At 38.2% G+C, this 20,863-nt stretch overlaps 1 protein-coding gene across 2 annotated transcripts in view; it reads left to right on the top strand.

The window, feature by feature from the left end:
• Positions 1 to 20,863, top strand: part of USP6NL (USP6 N-terminal like) — a 111,198-nt gene that overhangs the window by 10,824 nt on the left and 79,511 nt on the right. Inside the window, exon 1 of one of the 2 annotated variants that reach the window (XM_066182702.1) lies at positions 12,037 to 12,110. The exons of the other annotated variant lie outside the window; for it this stretch is intronic. Coding sequence (XP_066038799.1) covers positions 12,038 to 12,110 — 73 coding nt within the window. The 5' untranslated portion in view covers position 12,037. Of the gene's footprint in view, positions 1 to 12,036; positions 12,111 to 20,863 lie in introns of those variants that run through there. 2 annotated transcript variants of the gene reach the window in all.

The raw sequence follows: 20,863 nt of genomic DNA, 5'->3' as shown, positions 1-20,863 counted from the left end.
CTTATGGATTTTGTTTTCTCATAGTACAGCTATTTAAATAAATCAGAAGACAAATGAAAGTTTTTTGAAATTTCTCTGTATTTAAATGGATTTAAAATTAATTTTAAAATTTGTTTTCATAATCCTTCCTTTATTTTTGGTCACATTTTAGGATATTTACGGCTGGTAAGTTGTTGCTTTCCTTGCACTTAAAACTTATTTTTAGCTCAACGAGGCAGATGAACAGTTTTTGAATTTTATTCTGTTATGTATTTACTTGAACAAAGTAAGTCCTCAGTCTCCAGAGCGTGAAATGCAGTTGCATCTTTGCAGAAGGTTGAAGTTACCAAAAATGTGTTCATCACATCCAGAAGCTGCTTGCAGGTGGTGGGTTCAAGTTCAGTGATGTCACTTTTTGTAGGGCTTTGCTAACAGAGAGGTATTGTATAATATTTACTGTTTAATTTAAACTAATTAAGGTGTAGTAAAGTTATATTTGTAAAACCTTTTGCATACATTTCAGATACATTGACTGAACATCGTTTAAAAGGTGTTAGATTTTTTTTTTAAATTTATTTTTCCATAAAGGGAGCTTTGAATCTTCTTTCATTTGAGCTTTTTCCTAGCAGGTTGATGAGGCTTCTCTAAATATATTAATGCAACATGACACCTACTTTTAAAGAGATGTAATTTCTGTTTGTAAACCCAAATGTTGGCTCTGGCAGGAAACTGTTGTCTGTTTTGAGCTGACAGGAGAGCTGTGGCAGGAAAATTACCATCATTAATGTTGTTGGAGTTCCAGTGTTTTTGTATACACACACTGGTCCCCAAATGTGTCCTTTTTAGGCCCTTGCACTTCACCTTTATTCTGCCATGTCTGTACTGGAAATGAAGGTTGGATTGTTTACAAAATATTTCCTTTATGATACTCTAGCTGTATGTGTCTCTAAAACAACAGAGATGATAGAAAGATGGTTATGATAATAATTTATGTATATTTAAACATTCATTACCTGTTTTATTTGTGATATATATTTCGTGTAATTATTTTCTCTTTACGATGTAAAATTATATACCTACATAAAATATATCAAAATTCTTTTATTTATGTGCTTATAAGTAAAGGAGAGTCATCTGCCATTTGTCTGCCTCAGTGTTTCTATTGATGGCCATGGAGTGCTGAATTATGATGACTAATTGGCACACACAAGAGTACATGCTTTTGCCATGATAATATTCTCCCATTACATAGTTTTTTTATTTAAATCTTAGTCTTTGGGCCTCTCTCTGTGCTCCTTTTTATGGAACATTGCACAATGATGCCTTTATCGTGGGGCTTTGGTGCTCCTGCAGCAGCAGGAGGGAGTAGCACGAGAACACTGTAACCTTGTTCTCTGGAGTGAGTATCGAGTATCTGCCGCTATGTAAGCAATTCATATTTCTGGGATCCTATTCATCCTGTGAGAAGTTGAGGGTGGTGTTCAAGTACATTCCAAAGGGGAAAGGATGCAGACATTCCCCACTAAAATACAGATGAAAAGCAGCAGTTATGAATGCAGACATTTGGGTGGGCGCCCCCTTCTCTGCATAAGGCACTGTGCAGTCACACACCAGTGTTGCAGTTACTGCAGGAGGACTTTGACAGGCTGCAGTTTTAAGCTCCCTAATGGTGGTGTTATTTCCTGTTGAATGAAAGAATTCACAGAACAGCTGAATGCAATGAAGGATTAGAAAGAAAGAAGAATTTTCCCAACAGCAGTGTTAAATGAGGTGTTCACAGGACTTTCCTTGCCTGTCATGAGTCATGGTGAGTCTCACTTTGCATACAAGTGATTGAAAAACATGCATCACAGTGTAGGAAAAGTGAAGTCCTGCTGCTCAGTGGTGTAACTTTATCATAGATATGAAAAATAATTGAGCTGCAGTCTTATTTTATTTTGTTATTCATGTTCATACTCAAGAAACAAAGCACCTGGTTTAAAAGATGTGTGGGTATTTTAAGCTGAATTGACTATGTTTCAAGAAAAAATATTTTGATGTGCTTTACCCAGCTGCTGATAGGAAACAACTTCTCTGATTTGTAACACAGTTGGAAAATATTTGGGGTTGTTGCCAGAAGTGGGGTTATGTAAGTAATGTCAGAGAGATTATTGGCTCCATATTTGTTTAAACTTTAAGATCTTTTCTTTACTTAAACTATCCGGCCTGTTATCCTTTCACTGTTCAGAAGGATGGTTGCAGATATTTGTGGTGAAGTAGCTGCACTTAGGTGATATCCTATCAATCAGCTGACTACAAGGCTTGTTTAAGCTCTCATTGCATAGGACCCTCTCCTCTAAAATTAAGATACTGTAATTCCTAAAAGTATGTGGGAGACTGCAAGATAGCCCTGGAATTTTTTCAAGGCTATTGGTAAACTTGGACCTATCCTGCTCCAAATTTCTGAAGCAAGCACAGAGCTGAGAAGAACTCCCAAGTTCTCCTGGTTTGGGAAGCTGGTGTGATGTGTTGTTTTCTTTCTTCTCTTCCATTTTTCCCCACAGTTTTATTTTGTGTAACATAATGGTCTCCAGAATGGAAGGCATACCAACATGCTGTAGAACCTCAGTGCTTTTGGCCAGGGCAGTCATTAATCTAACAGATCACTAATGTAAAAGGGCACTTTGTTTTAATAAAGCACTTTGGTTTGCCATAGGGGGGGATTCTTGAATGCAGTCTTTCTGTTTTAGCCTTGAAAAGCTCTTTGAAAACCTGCCTGATTCTGTGGTGGAGTGCTGAAAGCCTTACTCAGGGCTCTTTTGAGATCAAGTCAGACTTGCCAGAATTTTTAGGGACATAGGGAAGTAGGTCTCTCACCAGAATGTTCTGTTGCATTCAATAAAAAGCTTTTTCCTTCTCTTTTTTCTTTGTAGTAGAATTTTATCCAGCATTATACCAGGAGTTCTATTTTGTGGTGCTGCTGTGTCCCGAGTTGTACAAACAGCATAATGGCATAACCTTCCTTTCCTGCACTTCCTCAAATTTACCTTTGGAGGTGACACTTGTGGGCTGCAGCTCTGAGTTCCTGGAGTGATGCTTGTGGTCAGGCTGCTCTGCAGACCCTCTTTGCCTTGGGAGCTTCAGCACAGTTACAGCTCATTTTATATCTGGCTGTGAAAACTAGACAAGCTTTTAGCTGCTTCTCTTCCCCAGTTGCTCAAATTACTGTAAGAATGTTTGAAGGATGTCATGGTCTTGGAGAGCATGAGAGAAAAAAATTTGGTCTGTTGCTTGCTGCAAAAAGATGAGGTAAAAATTGAAAAGTATCAATTTTGCTTTTTATTTTCTCCTCACTTTCTTCCCTGCCCCCTCCCCCCCCCCCTTTTCTGTGTCAGTGCAGTGACAAAAATATTTGTACATTTGCTTTAAGTATGTGGTAGGAAAGTTTTCTTTTTAGAGCAAAGGCTAATGAGTCACTTTTAGTGACATCTCAGTATTTATTTATTCCTTGTGCATTAAAACAAACTAAAAGAAATAATATTTATGTCAAACTCACTGTAAGGCTCTTGAGAAATTTTTTTCCCCTCTTCTTAGTGCAATCAGTCATTAAGTGGGGCATCATTTAGGAGAGCTAACACAATTCGTGGTTTTGTTTAACACTGTGTATTCAGTGGACTTACAGGATGTTATAGCAAGGCCTGGTTACCTGGGTGTTATTCACAAGGATATATCCACTGCAAGGGGGGAACTTCTGTTCCTTTAGCACTGGTGTAGTGCCAGTGGAAGTTACAATGCTGAGTTGCAGTGGCTGAATGTAATACTGGGTAGAGTGATGATCCTTCTTGTCTGGACCATGGCAGTTGTTGGCTGAAACTTGGCATGATTTACAGCTGCAGAGAACATAGGCAACAGTAAATGCACTACAGTTTTTCATCTGCCAAAACTGAGACAGTGTTAGTAGGTTCCTCTGTTCTCGTTCATGGAATAAGTAGGAAAGGTGTTCTTCATTTGGATAAATTGATTGTCTTAAGGTGAAGCAGAGGAAGCATTTATATGTTATTATGGGAAATAGGATTGGATATGAAGGAAGTGGGACCTCTCATTGTAGCACACTAAATACATCCAGATGTAAGAACAGAGGCAAACCAGAGATAACCATAAAGGTAGCCACAACCGGCCACTTAGACACAAAGCATCTCAAATACAGCTCTAACATTAACCTTAAGTACTCACAGTTAACATGATTGTATTCAGGTGCTAAGCTTGGATTTTTAGAACATGTTAGTTACAATCTGCTTTGAAAGGCTGCATTTCTGAGTGAACATAGAAAGAGAGCAAGAGGCAGAAGTCTGAAAGTGAGCAGGTAATGGTGTCTCCCATTAGAACACAACTGCAGGAAGCAAACAGACCCAGGGTCACTTCCTTTTAAAGGAGGGTGGTTCCCTTCTGCTCTGTGTGACCTTTGGGTTAATTTCCATTGGCTACTTTTGAAATGTTGAATTTGTTCTTCCTTTGAATGTGTCTCTTTGTAATAGTTTTTTCATCACTGAGGTAGATTGCATTTGGGGGATTAGATCCACCTTAGTGTTACGTTAGCCTATTACAGAGTGTTCAAATACTTGTTTTGAAAGTTTTGATTTTTCTTGCAGAGACAGAAAGCCACACTGTGTACTGTGTGCTGCACAAACTATGGCTGCAAATACATGGGCTTAATAAAAGTAATGTGTAGTTTGCAGTGGACTAATAAGGTTTGATGTTCTTCCTGGTGCCTCTCTACAGCTGCATTTTATTACTTGGATTAAATGTACATGCAGTGAAGGATTTAATCATGCTAACAAATAGCAGTGCATAGAATTTTCTAGTTTTTCTTTGCCTCAGGGAGGTACAAGATTATTAGTCTCATTCATATCCTCTTCAAAAGGAAACCAAGTAAGGGTTTAAATTAAAAGCAAAGTTTTTATTTTTTGTCTTTCTTGGAATTGAGCACACATTCATTTTTATCAGTCTATGCTTGATTAAACTAATGAATGTACTTTGACCTCAGTATTAGCACATGTAAGGTAGTAATAGTTTTGGTTTTTAATACTGCAAAACCAAAAAAGTCTTTAATGACTAGTGTGGCTTCTTTCTGAGTGCTTAGGTTTGACAGAACATTTAATGATGTCCTTTAGCTTAAGATAAATTTGTTGATTAGCACTGCAGCCATGACCCAAATCCAGGCAGTATTAAATTTCTGCATATTCTGTTTGAAATGCTGCAAATGCAGGAAATGCTGCATATTATTGGAGAATATATTTGAAATAGTTTTTATTATTGTAATTCCAACTTCACTAATGTCTGATTTCTTTTTGAGACTTCTAGTATGGAACTTTTTTTTCTCAGAAAAGTCTTCATTTGCAGCTAAAGCTGTATGAAAACTTGCCATCTAATGTGAGGAAGACCGAGAAATCTTGTGAGGTGTGTGCATTCACTGAGATGAGATCTTGTACTACCATCTTCTTTCTTCCTCCTCTTTAAAACAGCCCCATCAAACGTTATTTTATCAATCCTTTAAAGTGCACTGCTTAGATATAACCTTTTCTTTTTTTGGGGGGGGGGGCTTGGGGGGGTGATGGTGGAATTCCATTTGCTTTGTTGTGGCTTTCTTGACCATTTCATGAGTCTTATGAAGTGACCATTTGGCCTTTGAAGGGCATGGGGTGAGTGTGAGGAGAAAGAAATTTAATTAATTTGAAGAATTTGTGATTCTATTCTTAGTCATTTTCGTAATATTTTGTAGCTTGCTTAACACAGTCCTAACCACATGGACCCAAAAGACATGAGTACCTCTGTATCTAAGGAATTCTGCACTGCAGCCTGAGCTATTCCTTTTGCCAGGTCTTTATGGGTTAAATATCTAAGAGCTTTTGGAACCCTTTGAGCTGTTGGTAAATGGTGCAGTTTAGATGCACTTGTATGTCTAAATCTACAGTCCTACAGAAAATATATGAGCAAAGAAGCAGCAGTACCCTTTTCCTATGGAGGTGACAGGTATAAAACACATTCATTGGGAAGAAAAAACAAATAGTACATCTGTACATGCTTTTTTCCTTTTTGTAAATTTTTTTTTTCAGAAGAGTGTATCAAGACTTATGTGAGCACAAACTTCTGATACTGATCCCCATGAGTGTCTGGTGTCTCTTATCAGGGTGATAAAAGTGATCTCCAGGGACAGTTCCCTTGGCTTCATCGTGGCTCTCTGGGAGACTCAGTGTCTGTCTTGTTACAGAATGTGTCCTAGCAAGAGCTGAGGGGGTGAAAACTGATGCAAGAAGGGTGGCACTGATAGCACTGAGCCGGGATGGGATTGTGCAATGTGTAGTTTTCCTTCAGTCTGTGGAATGTGGCCCTGTGTTTTTCTGTCTTCCCTTTTTTCCCAGTTTGTTTTTCTATTTTGGGTTTATAGGGTTTTTTTTTTCCCTCTGGAAATGTATAATTACTTCCTTTGACCATTTATTGAAGATTTCCATCATCTGAATTTAATGAACAGCTTTCTTGTATGTTTACAGTGTAAAGAAAAAGAGACTAAAAAAATAGCTTTCTCTTGAAACTATTACTTTTCCAGCCTTTAGATCAAGCTACTTTCTCTTCCCAAGAAGATGCCTTCTAAATAAGGCTCCTAGGTATGCATCAGTTTCTTTTAAAAACTGCAGCCATTATTTCAAGCTTTAAAATTGGAAGCAAACTGCTAGAGATGAAGGAAAAACATTCCTAAATGGATGCAAGTTCCATTGGATTAAGCAGTTACTGACTCTGAAGGACCATTGAGAAGACTGTGAGGATGTTTATTTATTTTCATGGATGCTTTGCAAAATGCATAGCCAAAAGCAGTCATTTTTGAAAAATGAGCTCCTGAATAATAAATGGAGTTATGTTACTGGTGCAAACATTTTTATAAGAAAAGCTATTAGAATTTCACATAGGAATTCTATGTGAGCATTAGGTTTTCTTCTTTTTGACTCATTCATGCTTCACAGAATGATCTGTAGAAAATAATGAAGATTAAGAGTTTAAAGTTTCAGAGATTTATGGGGACAGTTAGTTATTGATCTGGAACTCTAGAATACTTGTCCAACTACAATGGATTATTAAAAACTTAGTAAAAACTGTAGGCTTCAGTTCAGAGATTGGAAAATTAATTCAAAATATTAGTGAGAAACAACAGATAACCGACTTCATAGCAGCTGTAGTAATAACTTTTATTATGATATATTGCCTGTCTTAGAGTTCAGTGCCTCATTGTTTTGAGATAATAATTTGAAGACCAGTTGTGACAAGAAAAGTCAGAGAGGAGTATCATGAAACAATGTTTCTGGGGATAGCGGGGATAGTTAAGGTATTTGCCTTAGCTGTTGGATAGACTTTATCTGAATTCATTGTTTTTGCAAGAAATTACGAGGTTTTCTTAGGAAGAGACTATGCAAATATTCTGATTGTATACTCTTCCTTTAATTTGATATTTAAAGACTCTTTTCCCTGATGCCTGACTTGTATTTTCTTAATCCTTTAGTCTATTCTTGAAAACTTCTGTCCCACATATGAGATAGTGATTCGGAAAATCGTTTTTGTTTTCTGAGCCCCTTTGCTGAGATGGGAGGGACAATGAAGCAGTTGAAGCAGTTGTGCCATGTGTGGTTTCTGAAACCGCAGCTTTTAAAGCAAACATTCCAATGGGCCATGAAGAGCAGGTGCCCTCACTTTCCATGGCTCTGGAGTTTTTACAGCCCCTGTTCCAGACAGCCCTGCTGACTCTCCGGTACTGAAACACCTTCTGGGTGTTACAGCCTGCAAAGGAGGGTCCAAAGAGCAGATGCACCCTGGTCTCTTGTAAATCCTCTTCTCCTGCCTCCAACGTCAGACTTTGCTCTCTTGCAGAACTAACGTCACCAGAAGTGTTTAGTTCATTTATTTGCTTTCTTAGAGGACTTAAGGCTTGATCCTGCTGCCATTGTAACATCAGTGACAGACCTGCCCTGGGTTAGGACCTTCCTGGCCATTTTGTTATGGGCTCTCCATTCCCTGGGGTGTCAGGCCTGAAAGCTTGGCATCTTAACCGTGTGTGGAGTCTAGCAGGGAGGGGAAAGGACAGAATTCTGGCAGTGGGGAAGGCAGGGGAGAATGATGAAGCCAGACCTGCACAGGTTTCTGCAGAGATGTTGGGAATAACCAATATGCAGAATATCTGAATTCTCACCAGTTCAGGTTTATCAGAAATGGAAAAAGAACAGTGACAGTAACTTTGCATCTCAACTCAAATGTGTGCAAGGCTGTTGTTCCTATGAATGAAAGCCCTGGAGTCATTGCAGTGGGTTGGGGCTTTTTTCTGTTAGTAGCTTGTACATTTTTCTGTAAACGACGACATAACAAGCAGGCACTTTTTGGGTAGCTGCAGTGCTGCCTGGGAAAACCCCAAGGGTTCTTGATGGTTTTTTAATAGCCTAGATAGAAGGCTGTGAATATATAAACATTGCAGATGAGAAGAAGAGAGTGAAAGAGAAAATATTAAGTCTTCCTCAGACTTAAATTCCAATCTTCCCCACCCCTTGTCAAATACCTTTGACAAATACCCACTGAGCCATCCTTCTGCAGCATCATTTGTGCTGTAAATATGTTACCTCCTGGCAATATGCTTCATGAAAAAGAACTGCTTCCAAAGATCAGTTAATTATAATTACACTAACGGAAGCATTTTTATTCTGAATTATGACAGCTGACTAATCAGGATGCAGGTCATTTTTTTTATTATGCTTGAGAGAGATCAAGGGCTGTACACAGTGATCCATAAGATCCCATCCTGGTTAACTGTTCATTCCAATACCTGTGTATTTCATCAGGTTGATAACGTGCATGATTTCTGTAGTCCCTACAATTTTGAAGTCAAAGAGGAAAAGCGAAATCCAAGAACATCATTAAGCACATATTGCTTAGCAAGCTCTCTGTTGAAGAGGAAAGATGCTTGGCAGAGATCCCTGGTCTATGCATTGAATATGTAGCACTAATTTTTTTCTCAAACAGAATCTACTCAAATTGTTACATTAAATTTATGACTTTTTTTTTTTGTGGTTCACCTTGTGTATCTGTGTCAGAATTGCTGTGAACTTCCATCTGGTGTATCCTTGCCCACAGTGGGTGTTTTGTCAGGATGTGTGGTCTGAGAGGTGGCAGTTGTAGTGACAGATTGTATGGAAGTATCAGTCAAAGATAAGAGCGAACTATAACCAAATTCTGACTCATAAATAACAGATAAAATTACACTAGTGAAACTAAACTAGATGAAATTTAACTAGTTAGTGTGTTTTATTTCTAGAAGTCTTTTTGGTATGGCCTCTTTGCTAAAGCAGGTTTAGTGTTGCTGTCTTGGTGTATAAATTGATTTGAGGAAAGACAAGTAGCAGGCACCAAGCTTACTGTGTGATTCTTCAAAATTTCAGTGATTTGTTGAAATTTGTTATTTATCATGCCTGCTTCAGACTTGCACCATTTTCTTTACATTACATATGGAATGTATTTTACATTTTCCTAAATTATTTTAAGGCTTTGCAAGTTTTTTTTCTACTTGCCAATTATCACAATAAAGAAGAGAGGGAAACTCCTGTGCATCCCAACTTTGGAAACTGTTTCATGTTGAGGAAGGCAAGTGTGTGTGAAAATGTCTTCCAGTCCTCAAGTTCTAATGTGTCTCCCTTTAAAAGGTAGGACAGGGACCTGTACCAGCAAGGTGAGGGACAGTTTGGGAGAAAAAGGAACAACTTCCTTTTTGCAGTTGGGAATTGGTACTGAAGTGCTTGATTTCTTCCTTTTAAAACAATTTTTCAGGAAAGTCATGCCTTCCAGTCCTTTCTTCTTCTGCTCCCCCTTCCCAGCTGTTAATCTTTGTCAGTCCACCATCCTCTCCTTGTTCCTGCAGTTGAGAACGTTGCTGTAGCAATGAGATAATCAAATTAATTTAAAAATCAACTGTAGGATCTGCAAGGTATATTCTTGCTTTGGAAGGCCAAGTGGATGTTATTACTGAATATTTATTCAACCTTAATGTCTTTTTTTCTTCCTTTCTCCTCCTATCCATAATATGTTATATTATGCAATATAAGGACCATCAAAAGGTTAGTAGTTCTGTAGTAGTTGTGTTTTGAGCACCATGAACTTAGAAGTCAGTTTTTAGAGAAAAATTGCAATGTAATATAGTTGCAAGTAATGATATTCCTTTGGTTTTATATCTTTGACTTGAAGATAAGATGTTTGATTACCTAACTAAATAAAAACTAAATCCATCATGGTGAGATAATCATAGAAAAAGTTCTTCCAATGGCAGTTTTGAGCACTGGATTATTGAATAATGGACCTCCGGGTAAACTTTACTGTACAACTCCGCGTTTTATATCTTATTTAAATGTTCTGAAATTATAGTTGTTCTGGAAGGATCTGCTTGTAGTGATCTTCTCCAGACCTCTCTAGATACAAAGTCGTTGGTCTTAAATCTGGAATTTAACTTTAGGTCCAGGAGTTAGAAGTTGTTCTTAATATAGAAAAGTGGAGGATTCTGTTTGTAACCTTTTGAAGAATCTTTTTTCAGGAAGGGATAAGTCATAGTTGCACAGTGTGTCTGCAAGCTTCCTCTTGGGTGGACACTTGAATGTTTGCAGAGTGGGAGAAGAAATCAGCCTGGCAGGGAGGAGGATTTTACTTGTCTTTGTTTTGCCTAATCAAATAGGATAGAACTTTGGGTTGCTCTTCCTTCTGGCAGAGATTAATGGGCAGGCTGTGAATGAGACTGACATAACAGACATAGTTTGTCGTTTCCCGTGCTCTGTGTGATTCAAGAGACTGACATGGACATGGATAAATATGCCACTAAATCTTAAAATTTGCAATGCTTGTGATGAGCAGCTGGAAATGGAAAAATGGAAAGAGATGACCTCCTTTCCCTGCCCCCCATCTAACACTTAAGCAATGGGAACAGAAGGTCTAAAGGCCAGAGAATGTGGCCTGTGGTTTGTTTTCATGTTACAGTTTTCAGAACGTGTAGTTGGCTTCCTAAATTGATCTGTGTGTGCAAAGCCTCATAGTGCTGCTCAGGAATTCGGTTTTCTGAAGTGTTCACAGAGCCTCTTCAGGCCTGACAGTTATTTAAAGTGATCGCATAAAATATGATTCCTCATGACTTTTCTTTTTTGGGTTAGCTCTGCAGAGACTTTGACAAAAGGCACTTCTGAAGGGGCTTTTTACATTTTCCAGATGTCATTAAAATTGTAGCGGGACATATACAGCAATCTGTCTGCCTAAAATTACCTGACAGAAGTAATGACAATCCCTTTGCTGAAACAGTTCTCCGGGCCTCTGGTGGTGGGTGAGAGAACGCCTGAAATTCTCCCAGGATTTCCAGCGTGCCTCCCGGTGTGTGAGAATTCCTGTCACGTCCGAGGGTGTCAGAGGTTTCTCTCTGAGGGGGGAGAAAAGGAACCCCGTGAATGTCTTTAGCAGGAGCTTGCTTGTGCTTGATGGAGTTTTTGCAAGCTGGGTTTAATTTTAGTTCTGTTGGTGGGTCTGAGGCCGGCTCTGCACTGCACAGGAGTCTTCCTTTAAGCATTACGTGAAATTTCATGAATTGAGGCTGACTTGAAAAGAGGATGCAGCCACACTTGTTAGTTACTGAGCCTAGGGGAGCACGCTGCATCTGTCGGCAGTCGTTTCAAGGTTGTTTTTTTTTTTTTTTCCCCTTTAGCTACTTTGTGAACGTTTCCTTTAAACTTTATTTAGAGACATCAGTATGCATTCTCTGCAGTAAAGAATTCTAAAATGTTCTGTAGAAATACGTTTAGGACTGCTTGCAGTTTTTTGTCTCTTTGTGCTGAAGTCACTTTAAATCCATCACCCCAGCCTTTGGAGTCGTCAGACAGAAATCTTCCTGGGAAGGTAGATGAGTTCTTCCTGCATCAGTTTTGCTTGAGCATACCGAAGACAGCCATGTAATGAGGTGTAGTAATGAAACCTGTTGGAATTTTAGAGGAGCACCTCGTTCCTTTGATCTTGCTAACGAGCAATGATTCAAGTGCTGCAGATTGTCAAGGATCTGGTGTCGCCAGCGAGACGGAGAACAGATGCTGCCAGGAAAGGTAAGAGCAGCTCTGGGATACACTCAGTGCTCTCAGTAACTTGCTGGGAATCAGAAATATTTTGGAGTTTGGTTGTAGTTAAATTGCATACTTGATACTTAAAAATGCTCTTTGTTGTGGCATGTACAGCTGCCATAATTTGGTTTAGAACTATATTAAGCCTAATTATTATCATCGTTTTTACTGCTTTCCCAAAGAGAATCCCAGTGATGTTTATTAAGCTGAACATTGAGTTTGTCAGCATCTGTAACTGTTACTGTTGTACTAAAGGTTTTCGGTTTTATTTCTGTTTTTGTGGTAAGAAACATTTTTGTTGTCAGGAAAGCTCAGGTTGTGAAAATAGCAGTTGTATTCTGTGTAATCCCATCAAAATAGTTTTTAGACTCTTAATGCTCTAAATGAGAATAAGAACAAAAATAGGCTTCTTTAGTGCTTATGGAAATGAGACTGGAAGTACACAGCTGCACTGCTGGCTAGGTTTTACAATTAGATTATTTCTAGATTGCAACTAACTTCAAAATCCAAAATGCTTCTTGCAAGTGTATGAAAAACTACTTGAAATAATCAGTGATTGTTTGAATTTTAATTGACGTTAAAGGCTGTTCTCATTTACTTCAGTGTGTTGAACATTTGTTTTTCCTTTGCTAAAGTAGTGCCATCTTTTGTGGTATCTGGCACATATATCTAATGAGGAACTGATTAAACACTTCTTTTGTCTTTTATATCTTAATTATTTGCAACTGCTAAATATTTGGTTTGTAGAGGAACTAAATAATTTGTAGAGTAACTTAAAAATTTAATTCCTTTCTTCCTAGAATGATTTTTCTAGGACTAGTTTATTTTGTGTTGAATAGGTTGTGAATAATTTAGGATTAACGGTGTCTGCCTGTTACTGTGTCATTTTTTTGTTCTGCCCTTATGTGCAATGTGTGGTTATAGGCAAGTACTTTTATTTCAAACCAAGTAACATCAGGCTGCTCTAATTGTTACAAGTCAGTTAATGAAACAAATCTGTAAGTAAACAAAAGGAGTGAAGGTAGAACTGGGCTCAGTTGTAACACTCTTATTCTGAAAGAAAAAAAGATAAGCTTCCTAATTATTTCCTTAGATTTTGCAGTGATTGGTTGAACATCCCCCTCAAGAGTTGTATAATTTCATCCCAGTGAGTTACTCGACTTCAGCACTCTTCACTGTTCATTTCTCATTTGTGCTGCTTCCAGAGAAGGACGAAGGGGCAGAAGTTCTACTTGTCTGTTCTGCACATACTTCACTAGTCAGGCAGGGTTTTTATTGAACTACTGTAAGGACTGTTTAAAAAGATGTAACATCAAAACCCATAAAAATACTTATTTATAGGAAGAGATTCAATGGAATTGAAAGGGAAAGCTTTAAAAAACACGAGGAAATGCTCTTTCTCAGTTCTAAAGCTTTCAGGTGTTTTTTTTTTCCTGTTTGTTTTACTGCCTTGTGAAAGACATTTATTTTGGTCAATGTTTGGATGGTATTCTCAAGCTGCTACTAACTGAGCTGATTAGGTGTTAGCTGTTACAGAACCTGGTGGTGCATTTTGACAAGCAATATTAAGATCTTAACACTAAAAAACATTCAGGTATTCTGAAGAAAACATTTACAAAAGATGCAGAATGCTGACAGGTTTTGGTGATCGATACAGTAATTTGAGTAGACAGTAGGTTTTTTTTCTTCACAGCATGCAAGATCAGGCATCTGGTGTACATGAAGGGCTGTATTCTGCAGAAATGACTCATTCTCAGTATTGTTCTCAGTAAATGGAAAAATGGACTTGTAAAGAAAGAGTTGCTAGGAAGCCCACTGTGAATGTGAGATGAATCCATTGAGACACGGGGGATAATGTGTGAAGAATTTACCAAAGTGCTTTCAAATCTGTGTTACTAACTGTAAAGATTTTAAATTCCACTCCTCAGGTGCATCCTGCTCTTTCCCTTTAAAAAGTATTTTCGTTAGAATATAATTTCTTGGGAGGTAGATGTTACAAAGGAGCACACTGTATTAATTGCATATTTCATATGTAGCATCAAGTTAAAAACTTCTTTAAGACTGAAGGTCCTAACCAAGTAACTGTTTTTGTAACTAGTACCTAAGGTTGGGGAGGGAAAGGATTCCTCTGCCCTCCAATTTTCCTAAGATTTATTTGCAGACTGAGGCTTAGAAGCACAGTTAATAGCCAAGAGAGTGTCTTTTTGCATCCATCATTCAGCATCAGAAGCTTGTTATAAGGTCTGCAGTAAGCACAGCTACTATGGAGATGAAAATTCAATCCTTGCAGAAGAAATTCCTGCAGAATGCCATTTAAAAGAGCCCCATTACTAATGTTTCATGAGTTGAAATGTGGATTTAATGGGGTAGCTGAAGAGCCTGACAGAGTTGTGGGGTCTCATTTTGTTTTTTTATGAGACAGTCTGTTTTTATTGTGGCCGTGACCTATGCCACAGGTTAAATTAAATTAAATTTTCTGTATCATAAGAGATTGATAAATAGGTGGTTTACAGGACTAAATCCCACAAATAGTCAGGCAGTGTGAGCATGAGTGTCCACCTTGTCTCCCAGTGCAAGACCTGTGGTTCTGGTTTTGTCTTCAGCCTTTGGCTACTGGGGCTGACATCAGAAAATCCTTCAGTAGACCTGGGAGTCTTGCTGAGTGAATACATGGAGTGAGCTAAACAGTAGGTTTTGATTTATAATATCTCACATTTCCATACTTTTTTAAAATCTTGTGCTGTTTAAAATTTGAATTACTCATTTTTTTTAGGAAAAAAAAAGTTCTATAATTCTTTCCCATAGTTTTCCAATTGCAGTGAAGCTGAGTGCATAGAGTTTGTTGTTTGGTTTTTATGGGTTTAGTTTTTGGGAAACTCCAGACACTTACCATATTTAGATAATATCAGATTCATTAGAGGAAAAAATTGCTACTAGTCATTTATTGTCAGAGGGGTAACACTTTACATGCCCTCTAAGTGTGAAGGCAAACATGAAGTGGTGAAGAAATTTAAGTGGCTACCATCATTTTATTTATAAAATTGAAAGTCTGCTTTGAATAAAATGGTAAATCATGGCAGTATAAAATTCTCTTGACAATCATTCTGAGTTGAAGCCAAACATTTTATGAGATATGAAAACTTTCTGAATTTTAAAAAATAGTTCAAATGTTACTTGTCCTAGAAAAATCTGTATAGAGTATAAATCTAATAATTTTCTTCTTTTCCATCACTAAAATCCTGGTTGAAACACAGGTTGTTTAAAATTATTGAAGAAATACTCATTTTATTTTCTTACCTCCCTTCTTCCTCTTACAGATGGCTACAGCAGAACTTAATTGACAACATCCCCTTGATATTAGGATATAAAAAGTATTAAAACACTTCTAGCAGATGAGGCAACTAAATTGAAATCACAGAATTTAAAAGGGATGTAAATATTTCAGTGTGAGAGAGAGAAACCTGAGAGAAAACTTCAGTTTGATTTTTTTTTTTTTAATGGAATGCAGGAGGGGGCATATGTTTGGTCACTGCACTGTTTTGATCCTTGAAGATGCGTAAGGGTTGGGCCAGCCAAAGATAACTGTGTTTAAATTTTCCATCAATAAATGACACTTGGGAAATCACTGCCTGGATTTAGTACTGTGGTGGTACCTTGTATTTCACACTTAGACTTGACAAGAAATGAACAGTGGTTTTTTGTCTGTTTCTCTGGCCATGGACTAAGTTGATTAGTTGCAAGATGGAGAAAATGAAATAAAGGTCCCACATCAAGTAGTTGTGGTGTTTTCTCTTTAGCTTTGGTGATAGTAGAGGAAAAACGTACTCAAATCAAATGCATTCCATTAAGGCATCTACTGAAATATGGGAAACTTTCCCCAATCCCTTTATTTTTCTGTTTGTTGTAGCATCTCTGCAAGGAAGGCTGAGAGTTTTGCCTGGAGGTTCCAGGGTTACCTGAATTTCTTATTTTACTTCTTCATATAATACTGCTATAATCCAGGTTGAGTATTTTAACTGATAAATGCTGGATTAGAAGTAAAGGTTTCTCTAGACTCATATACCTATCCTTGAATTACTTCATTTTTTAAAGGAGACTGGGCAGAAGAGCCAAGTTAATAAAAATTAATGAGCTCTTCAGTGAGCTGCAAGCAGGGAGTTAAATCTTCTTTTTTTTTTTTTTTTTTTTTTTTTGGGTCATTAAGTAGGAAATTCTGCCCACAGCAGTCAAGATAGTGTATTGTAGGCTGCAGCTCCTCAGCACAGGTACACAGCTTCAATTCATAATTTACTGTGGCAAAGTTTCCAGCAGTTTGACAGAATTTAACTCTATTTCAACAGTTCTGCTGACATTATTTGTGCTGAAGTTTCAGCTGTGGTTTCACAAATAATCAAAGCTGGCAGAAATGACTCCTCCTGCCTTGCCTCTGCTGCTCACTTGACCTCTTCATCCCAGCTCGAATCCCCACAGTGCTTCACCTGTCTTTGTGTAGCCATGCAGTGGTGTGGAGTGGGACAGTTTACTTTTCATTCATGTTGAGCTCCTCTAACCTTGATCAGTTTAACTAATGCTGGTGCAGTTGCACAAGGCTGAGCTCCAAGGAGGAGCCAGCAGTGGGATGTGAGTGAATCCATGGGAACAACCTTCCTTCAGTGGTACCAGTGGCTGAGGCTAATGGGAAATGCTGGTGGGACTTCCTTCTGCTGGACAGTGAGGAATTCACCTCAGGATGATACAGACACAAGCAAGTAATAATAATACAGCTGGATCACTGCACAGCTGGACACACAGTGGCCCATCCTGAGTGTTTTTACCTAATATACTCTATTTCTGTGGCTGGCATTTGCGATGTCTCACTTTAAACAGCAGTAACTTTCATGGGTTACACATACATTGTAGCTTTTCTGTTGAATTTCTTATCCTGACATTTTGTTTCCTTTTAACTTCATTTGAAATTTTATTCTTCTCCTTTGTGTGATGCCAGCTGCAGTGATTAAGAAAGGTCCTTGTGCTGCTTCACCATATGTAGCTGTTAATGGTTTACTTTAGTGTCTGTGTATTTGGTTATTAGGTAGGTAGCATCATTAAACAAAGTCTGTAGATGTTCTATCTTGGGAATTGGTCTGTGGCATAACAAAATGAATACAGACAGCTAGAATTCATTTAGCTATGGAGGAACTACAGAGAAAAACACTACTTGTGTTCTCTCTGTGCAGTAATGTTAGTCACCTGAAATGAGCTAATTTACAGGCAGGTAAGCACAGCAAAAGCAACTCATCTTCAGCTTCCTACCATCATTTGCTATTCTAGTATGTGTTGGGGCTGTTTTTGGGACAGTGTGACCCTAAACCCATGAACTCTCAACTGTGGTATTCTCAATAATCCTGAAATACAATTTTAGTGTTCTAATTTGTTGCATGTGGGAAATATGTGAGATTAACATAAAATATTTCTATACAAGTAGGCTTGAAAAAGAAAGAAGATTAGGGAACGGTGCAGTAGGGTAATGGGAAGAGCACAACAGGTTTGCAGTGATGTTTCTGCTAGATGGGACAGAAATTCAGTTCTGTGTACATCAGCACAGCTGTTTTGGCATCACTGAAGCTGATCTGACTTGCTGTGCGTGGGGATCTGCAAACCCTGTCCTGGTTTCACTGCAGCAGGAGGCACCTGGCAGCTGGCTGAAAAGACCAACTGAAAACAAGGTGGATTTGTTGGGTTCCTTGAAAGAAGAGGACAAATAATGATTCATTCAAGTTTTTGCTTAACATTTGGGAAGATTAATGAGTTACATGGTTTTGAGCTCGAGCTGGTAGGATGAATATATTTGGCTTTCTGGTTTCAGTGATACTCCAGCTGAGACAAAGATTCTGTGTTGCCTGAGGCATTTGTCCACTGTGTTTGCAGTAGAGCCAAGATCTCAAGCCCGGATCTGAACATGGTGAAAAGATGTTTGTGCCCTGTGCCTTTCCTTCTCTACTGGCTCTTGTGTTTTATCAATGTGTGAATTCTACAACTGAGTCATTTTAGTTTTGATTTGAAGACTATTGAGAAAAGGCTGGGAAGCTCTGCCTGAAGGATCTGGAAAAACAAGCCTCATTCTCAGTTTGCATTTTCATAGTTCAGGTATTAGTTCATCAGTTCATATTTTTCTGATCTTGGTTTTGGTGGGATAGCAGTTGTGCATATGCTCTTTTCAAGCATGTAGAACTTTTTTCATCTTGTTGACTGTCAAAGGGTAATTCTGATGTTATTTTACTTGAGGAAGTATATTCCTTTCCTTGGAGAAAAACTTGTGCTGTTGAGATGTGCAAAATTCAAGCAATGAGGGATCATCTCAATTTAAGTTTTCAGTATTTTATCCTCCTGTTTATGGAATTTGGAGTCCAATGTTAAATATGAATGCTGATGTCCATGTTTGTTAATAGGGAAGCTGGTACAGAATTTATTTAAAAAGCTTAAAATGTGACAGTTTTTTTTGTTAAATTACAGTAGATACAATTAAGGCGTGGTGCAAATATAAATGCTAATATGTTTTCCTGTTTGTTTTCAATAACTTAAAATGTGGTGAATATTTCAAAGTGACAAGGTCCCAGCTGGACATTTTCTACAACAGATAATTATAGCACTTGGGTGGTTTAGACAGTGTGTTGGTGTATATTGACATTCACAACTTCCCTGGACTTCTTATCTGGCTTCTTCAAAGTATTTTTGGCCTGTTGAACTTGTAGATCTTTTGGTATAGCTTGTAAGGAAAACATCCAGACTTCTCCAATCAGCTATCAAAGCAATTTTTTTTAGTTAATCCTGTCTAACAGCAAATAAAAATATTGGTTTTTCAGTGGATTAGATTCCACTATTTCGTCCTTCTTGTTGCAAGTCCAAGCAGTTTCTTCTAAAGGAAATTATCTGTCAGCATTAGTATTAAGCAATCCATAAAAATGTTAATTTGAACTGAATTTCCAGATCAAACAGAAAACTTAATTAATGTCAGTTAATTAAATTCTTGGTGGAAATGAGAAAATAAGTACACAGATGCCTAAGACTGCTGCTGTCTCCTTGCTGAAGCAGCTAACGAGGCATTTTTAGTAGTACCTGGAGGGGGCAGGTCCTTGTTGAAAATGTTTTCCTCAAGGAGCACATTCTGCTCCCTTCTGCTTCGTGTCCCAGGTGATGCAGGTTTTTTTCCCCTACTGTTATTTTCTGTAGCATTATTACTTGTCAGCAAAAATAAAAGGAAACAGATGTGCAGGCACTGGTTTGCACACTCTTCTCTCCAGGAGAAGAGCACGACCCCCGTGTCAGGTGTCACGGTCACTTAACTCTGCACCCCAAGCTGGAGTGTAAATCTTGGGACCTGCCACAGGGGCTCCATGTGTGCAAGTGGGTTTTGGTGTAAAATGAGTCTGGGCTGCCTGGCCACAGCTCCTGTGAGCAGATTCTGTCCACATGGAGAAGCTCATGATAATTCAGCTTGTGGACTTTGGATACTCTTGTTTGCCCGATACCACTGCTGGGTTGAAGGTGTTAACAGCTCGAGTGCACACTTCACGTGGAATTGGTGGTTTGAGCAATAACTCTGCAAGATGGGATTTACCTGTTCCTTTAGTCTCAGGGTGTTCTGAAGACCTCGGGGGTTTTGTAGCTTTTAAGCCAGGTATCACCCTGATTCACACAGCTGAAACTGTTCATCCTTGGGGAGTGAGAGTTGTGTGCTGCAGTTGATATTTTTTCCTCTCTTCCCACTGTGTGTCTGGTACTGGGTTTTGTTGTCTGCTTGGTGTGTTGTTTTTTCTTTAACTTTGTCTATTTTTTTGTCTGGCACTGTTGTGCTTTCCAAACAACGCGTTATCACAATCTGGATGCTCCACTCCTATGGCACATTAGCCACTGGACTGTTAGAGTCTAATGCAGATATTAATGAAATGTAAGTGGAATACTAGGAAAAGCAGTCTCCTTATTTCCCTGTGGTTTAATTCATCATTTAAAAATAGGTTTCTATTAAAGGATCTAAAAATCAAATGTCTTTTTCTTAGTATTCATGCTATAGTTGTGTAAGTGATGGCTGCACCTTCCTTTCCTCGCACCACTGCAGGCATCAGTTATATCTGAACATGAAGTGTTCAAATGTAACCTTTCTGCCTATTATTTTTCCAAAAGCAACTAGCAAAGTCCTGTAAATTTTGTGGGCAAATCAGATCACACAGAGCTTTCTGCATTTATCGACTGGGAAATAATTTTATTCCTTGGAAACTGATGGGGAAATCGGTTGCTTTTTCTTTTCCTTGTTTTCAGATGAGACATTTTTCTTTTGAGATTCACCTAATATATCAGGCAAGATGAGTATGTAAGCATTTGAAGAGGAACATGAGTGTGAACAGGCAGGTTTCACCATATCACTATGTGCTGATTTTTTCCCCCAAATATTTTGACTACAGGGCACTCTCCAAGTGCTTTTTAATCTCCACTTAGTCAGAAGTATTTTACAGAGGTTAAGGCTGAGTTTCAAGCTTATTTTTTAGAAAAAAATTCTTCAAAGTTTTAATTAATAATTTTGGTTTACCGATTCCTGTGACAATTAGAATGGAAGTGAAGCTTTTGTTGCTAAGCCTCATTTCTGAGTGGGAAATAGCTGGAGTCTGAAGGACATGGTTATAATGCAGTTCACAGGTCTCAACTGGAATGTGAGAAGTTGCCTTGATCTCAGACTTCCTCTTGCTGATAGAAAAGGAAATACT

This window comes from Chamaea fasciata, unplaced genomic scaffold (genome assembly GCF_029207755.1).
Source record: "Chamaea fasciata isolate MVZ Bird 193981 ecotype frontalis unplaced genomic scaffold, bChaFas1.0.hap1 SCAF_5, whole genome shotgun sequence".
Lineage (NCBI taxonomy): Eukaryota > Metazoa > Chordata > Aves > Passeriformes > Sylviidae > Chamaea > Chamaea fasciata.
Note: the sequence above shows the minus strand (reverse complement) of the source record. Positions and strands in the feature narration are given on the sequence as shown.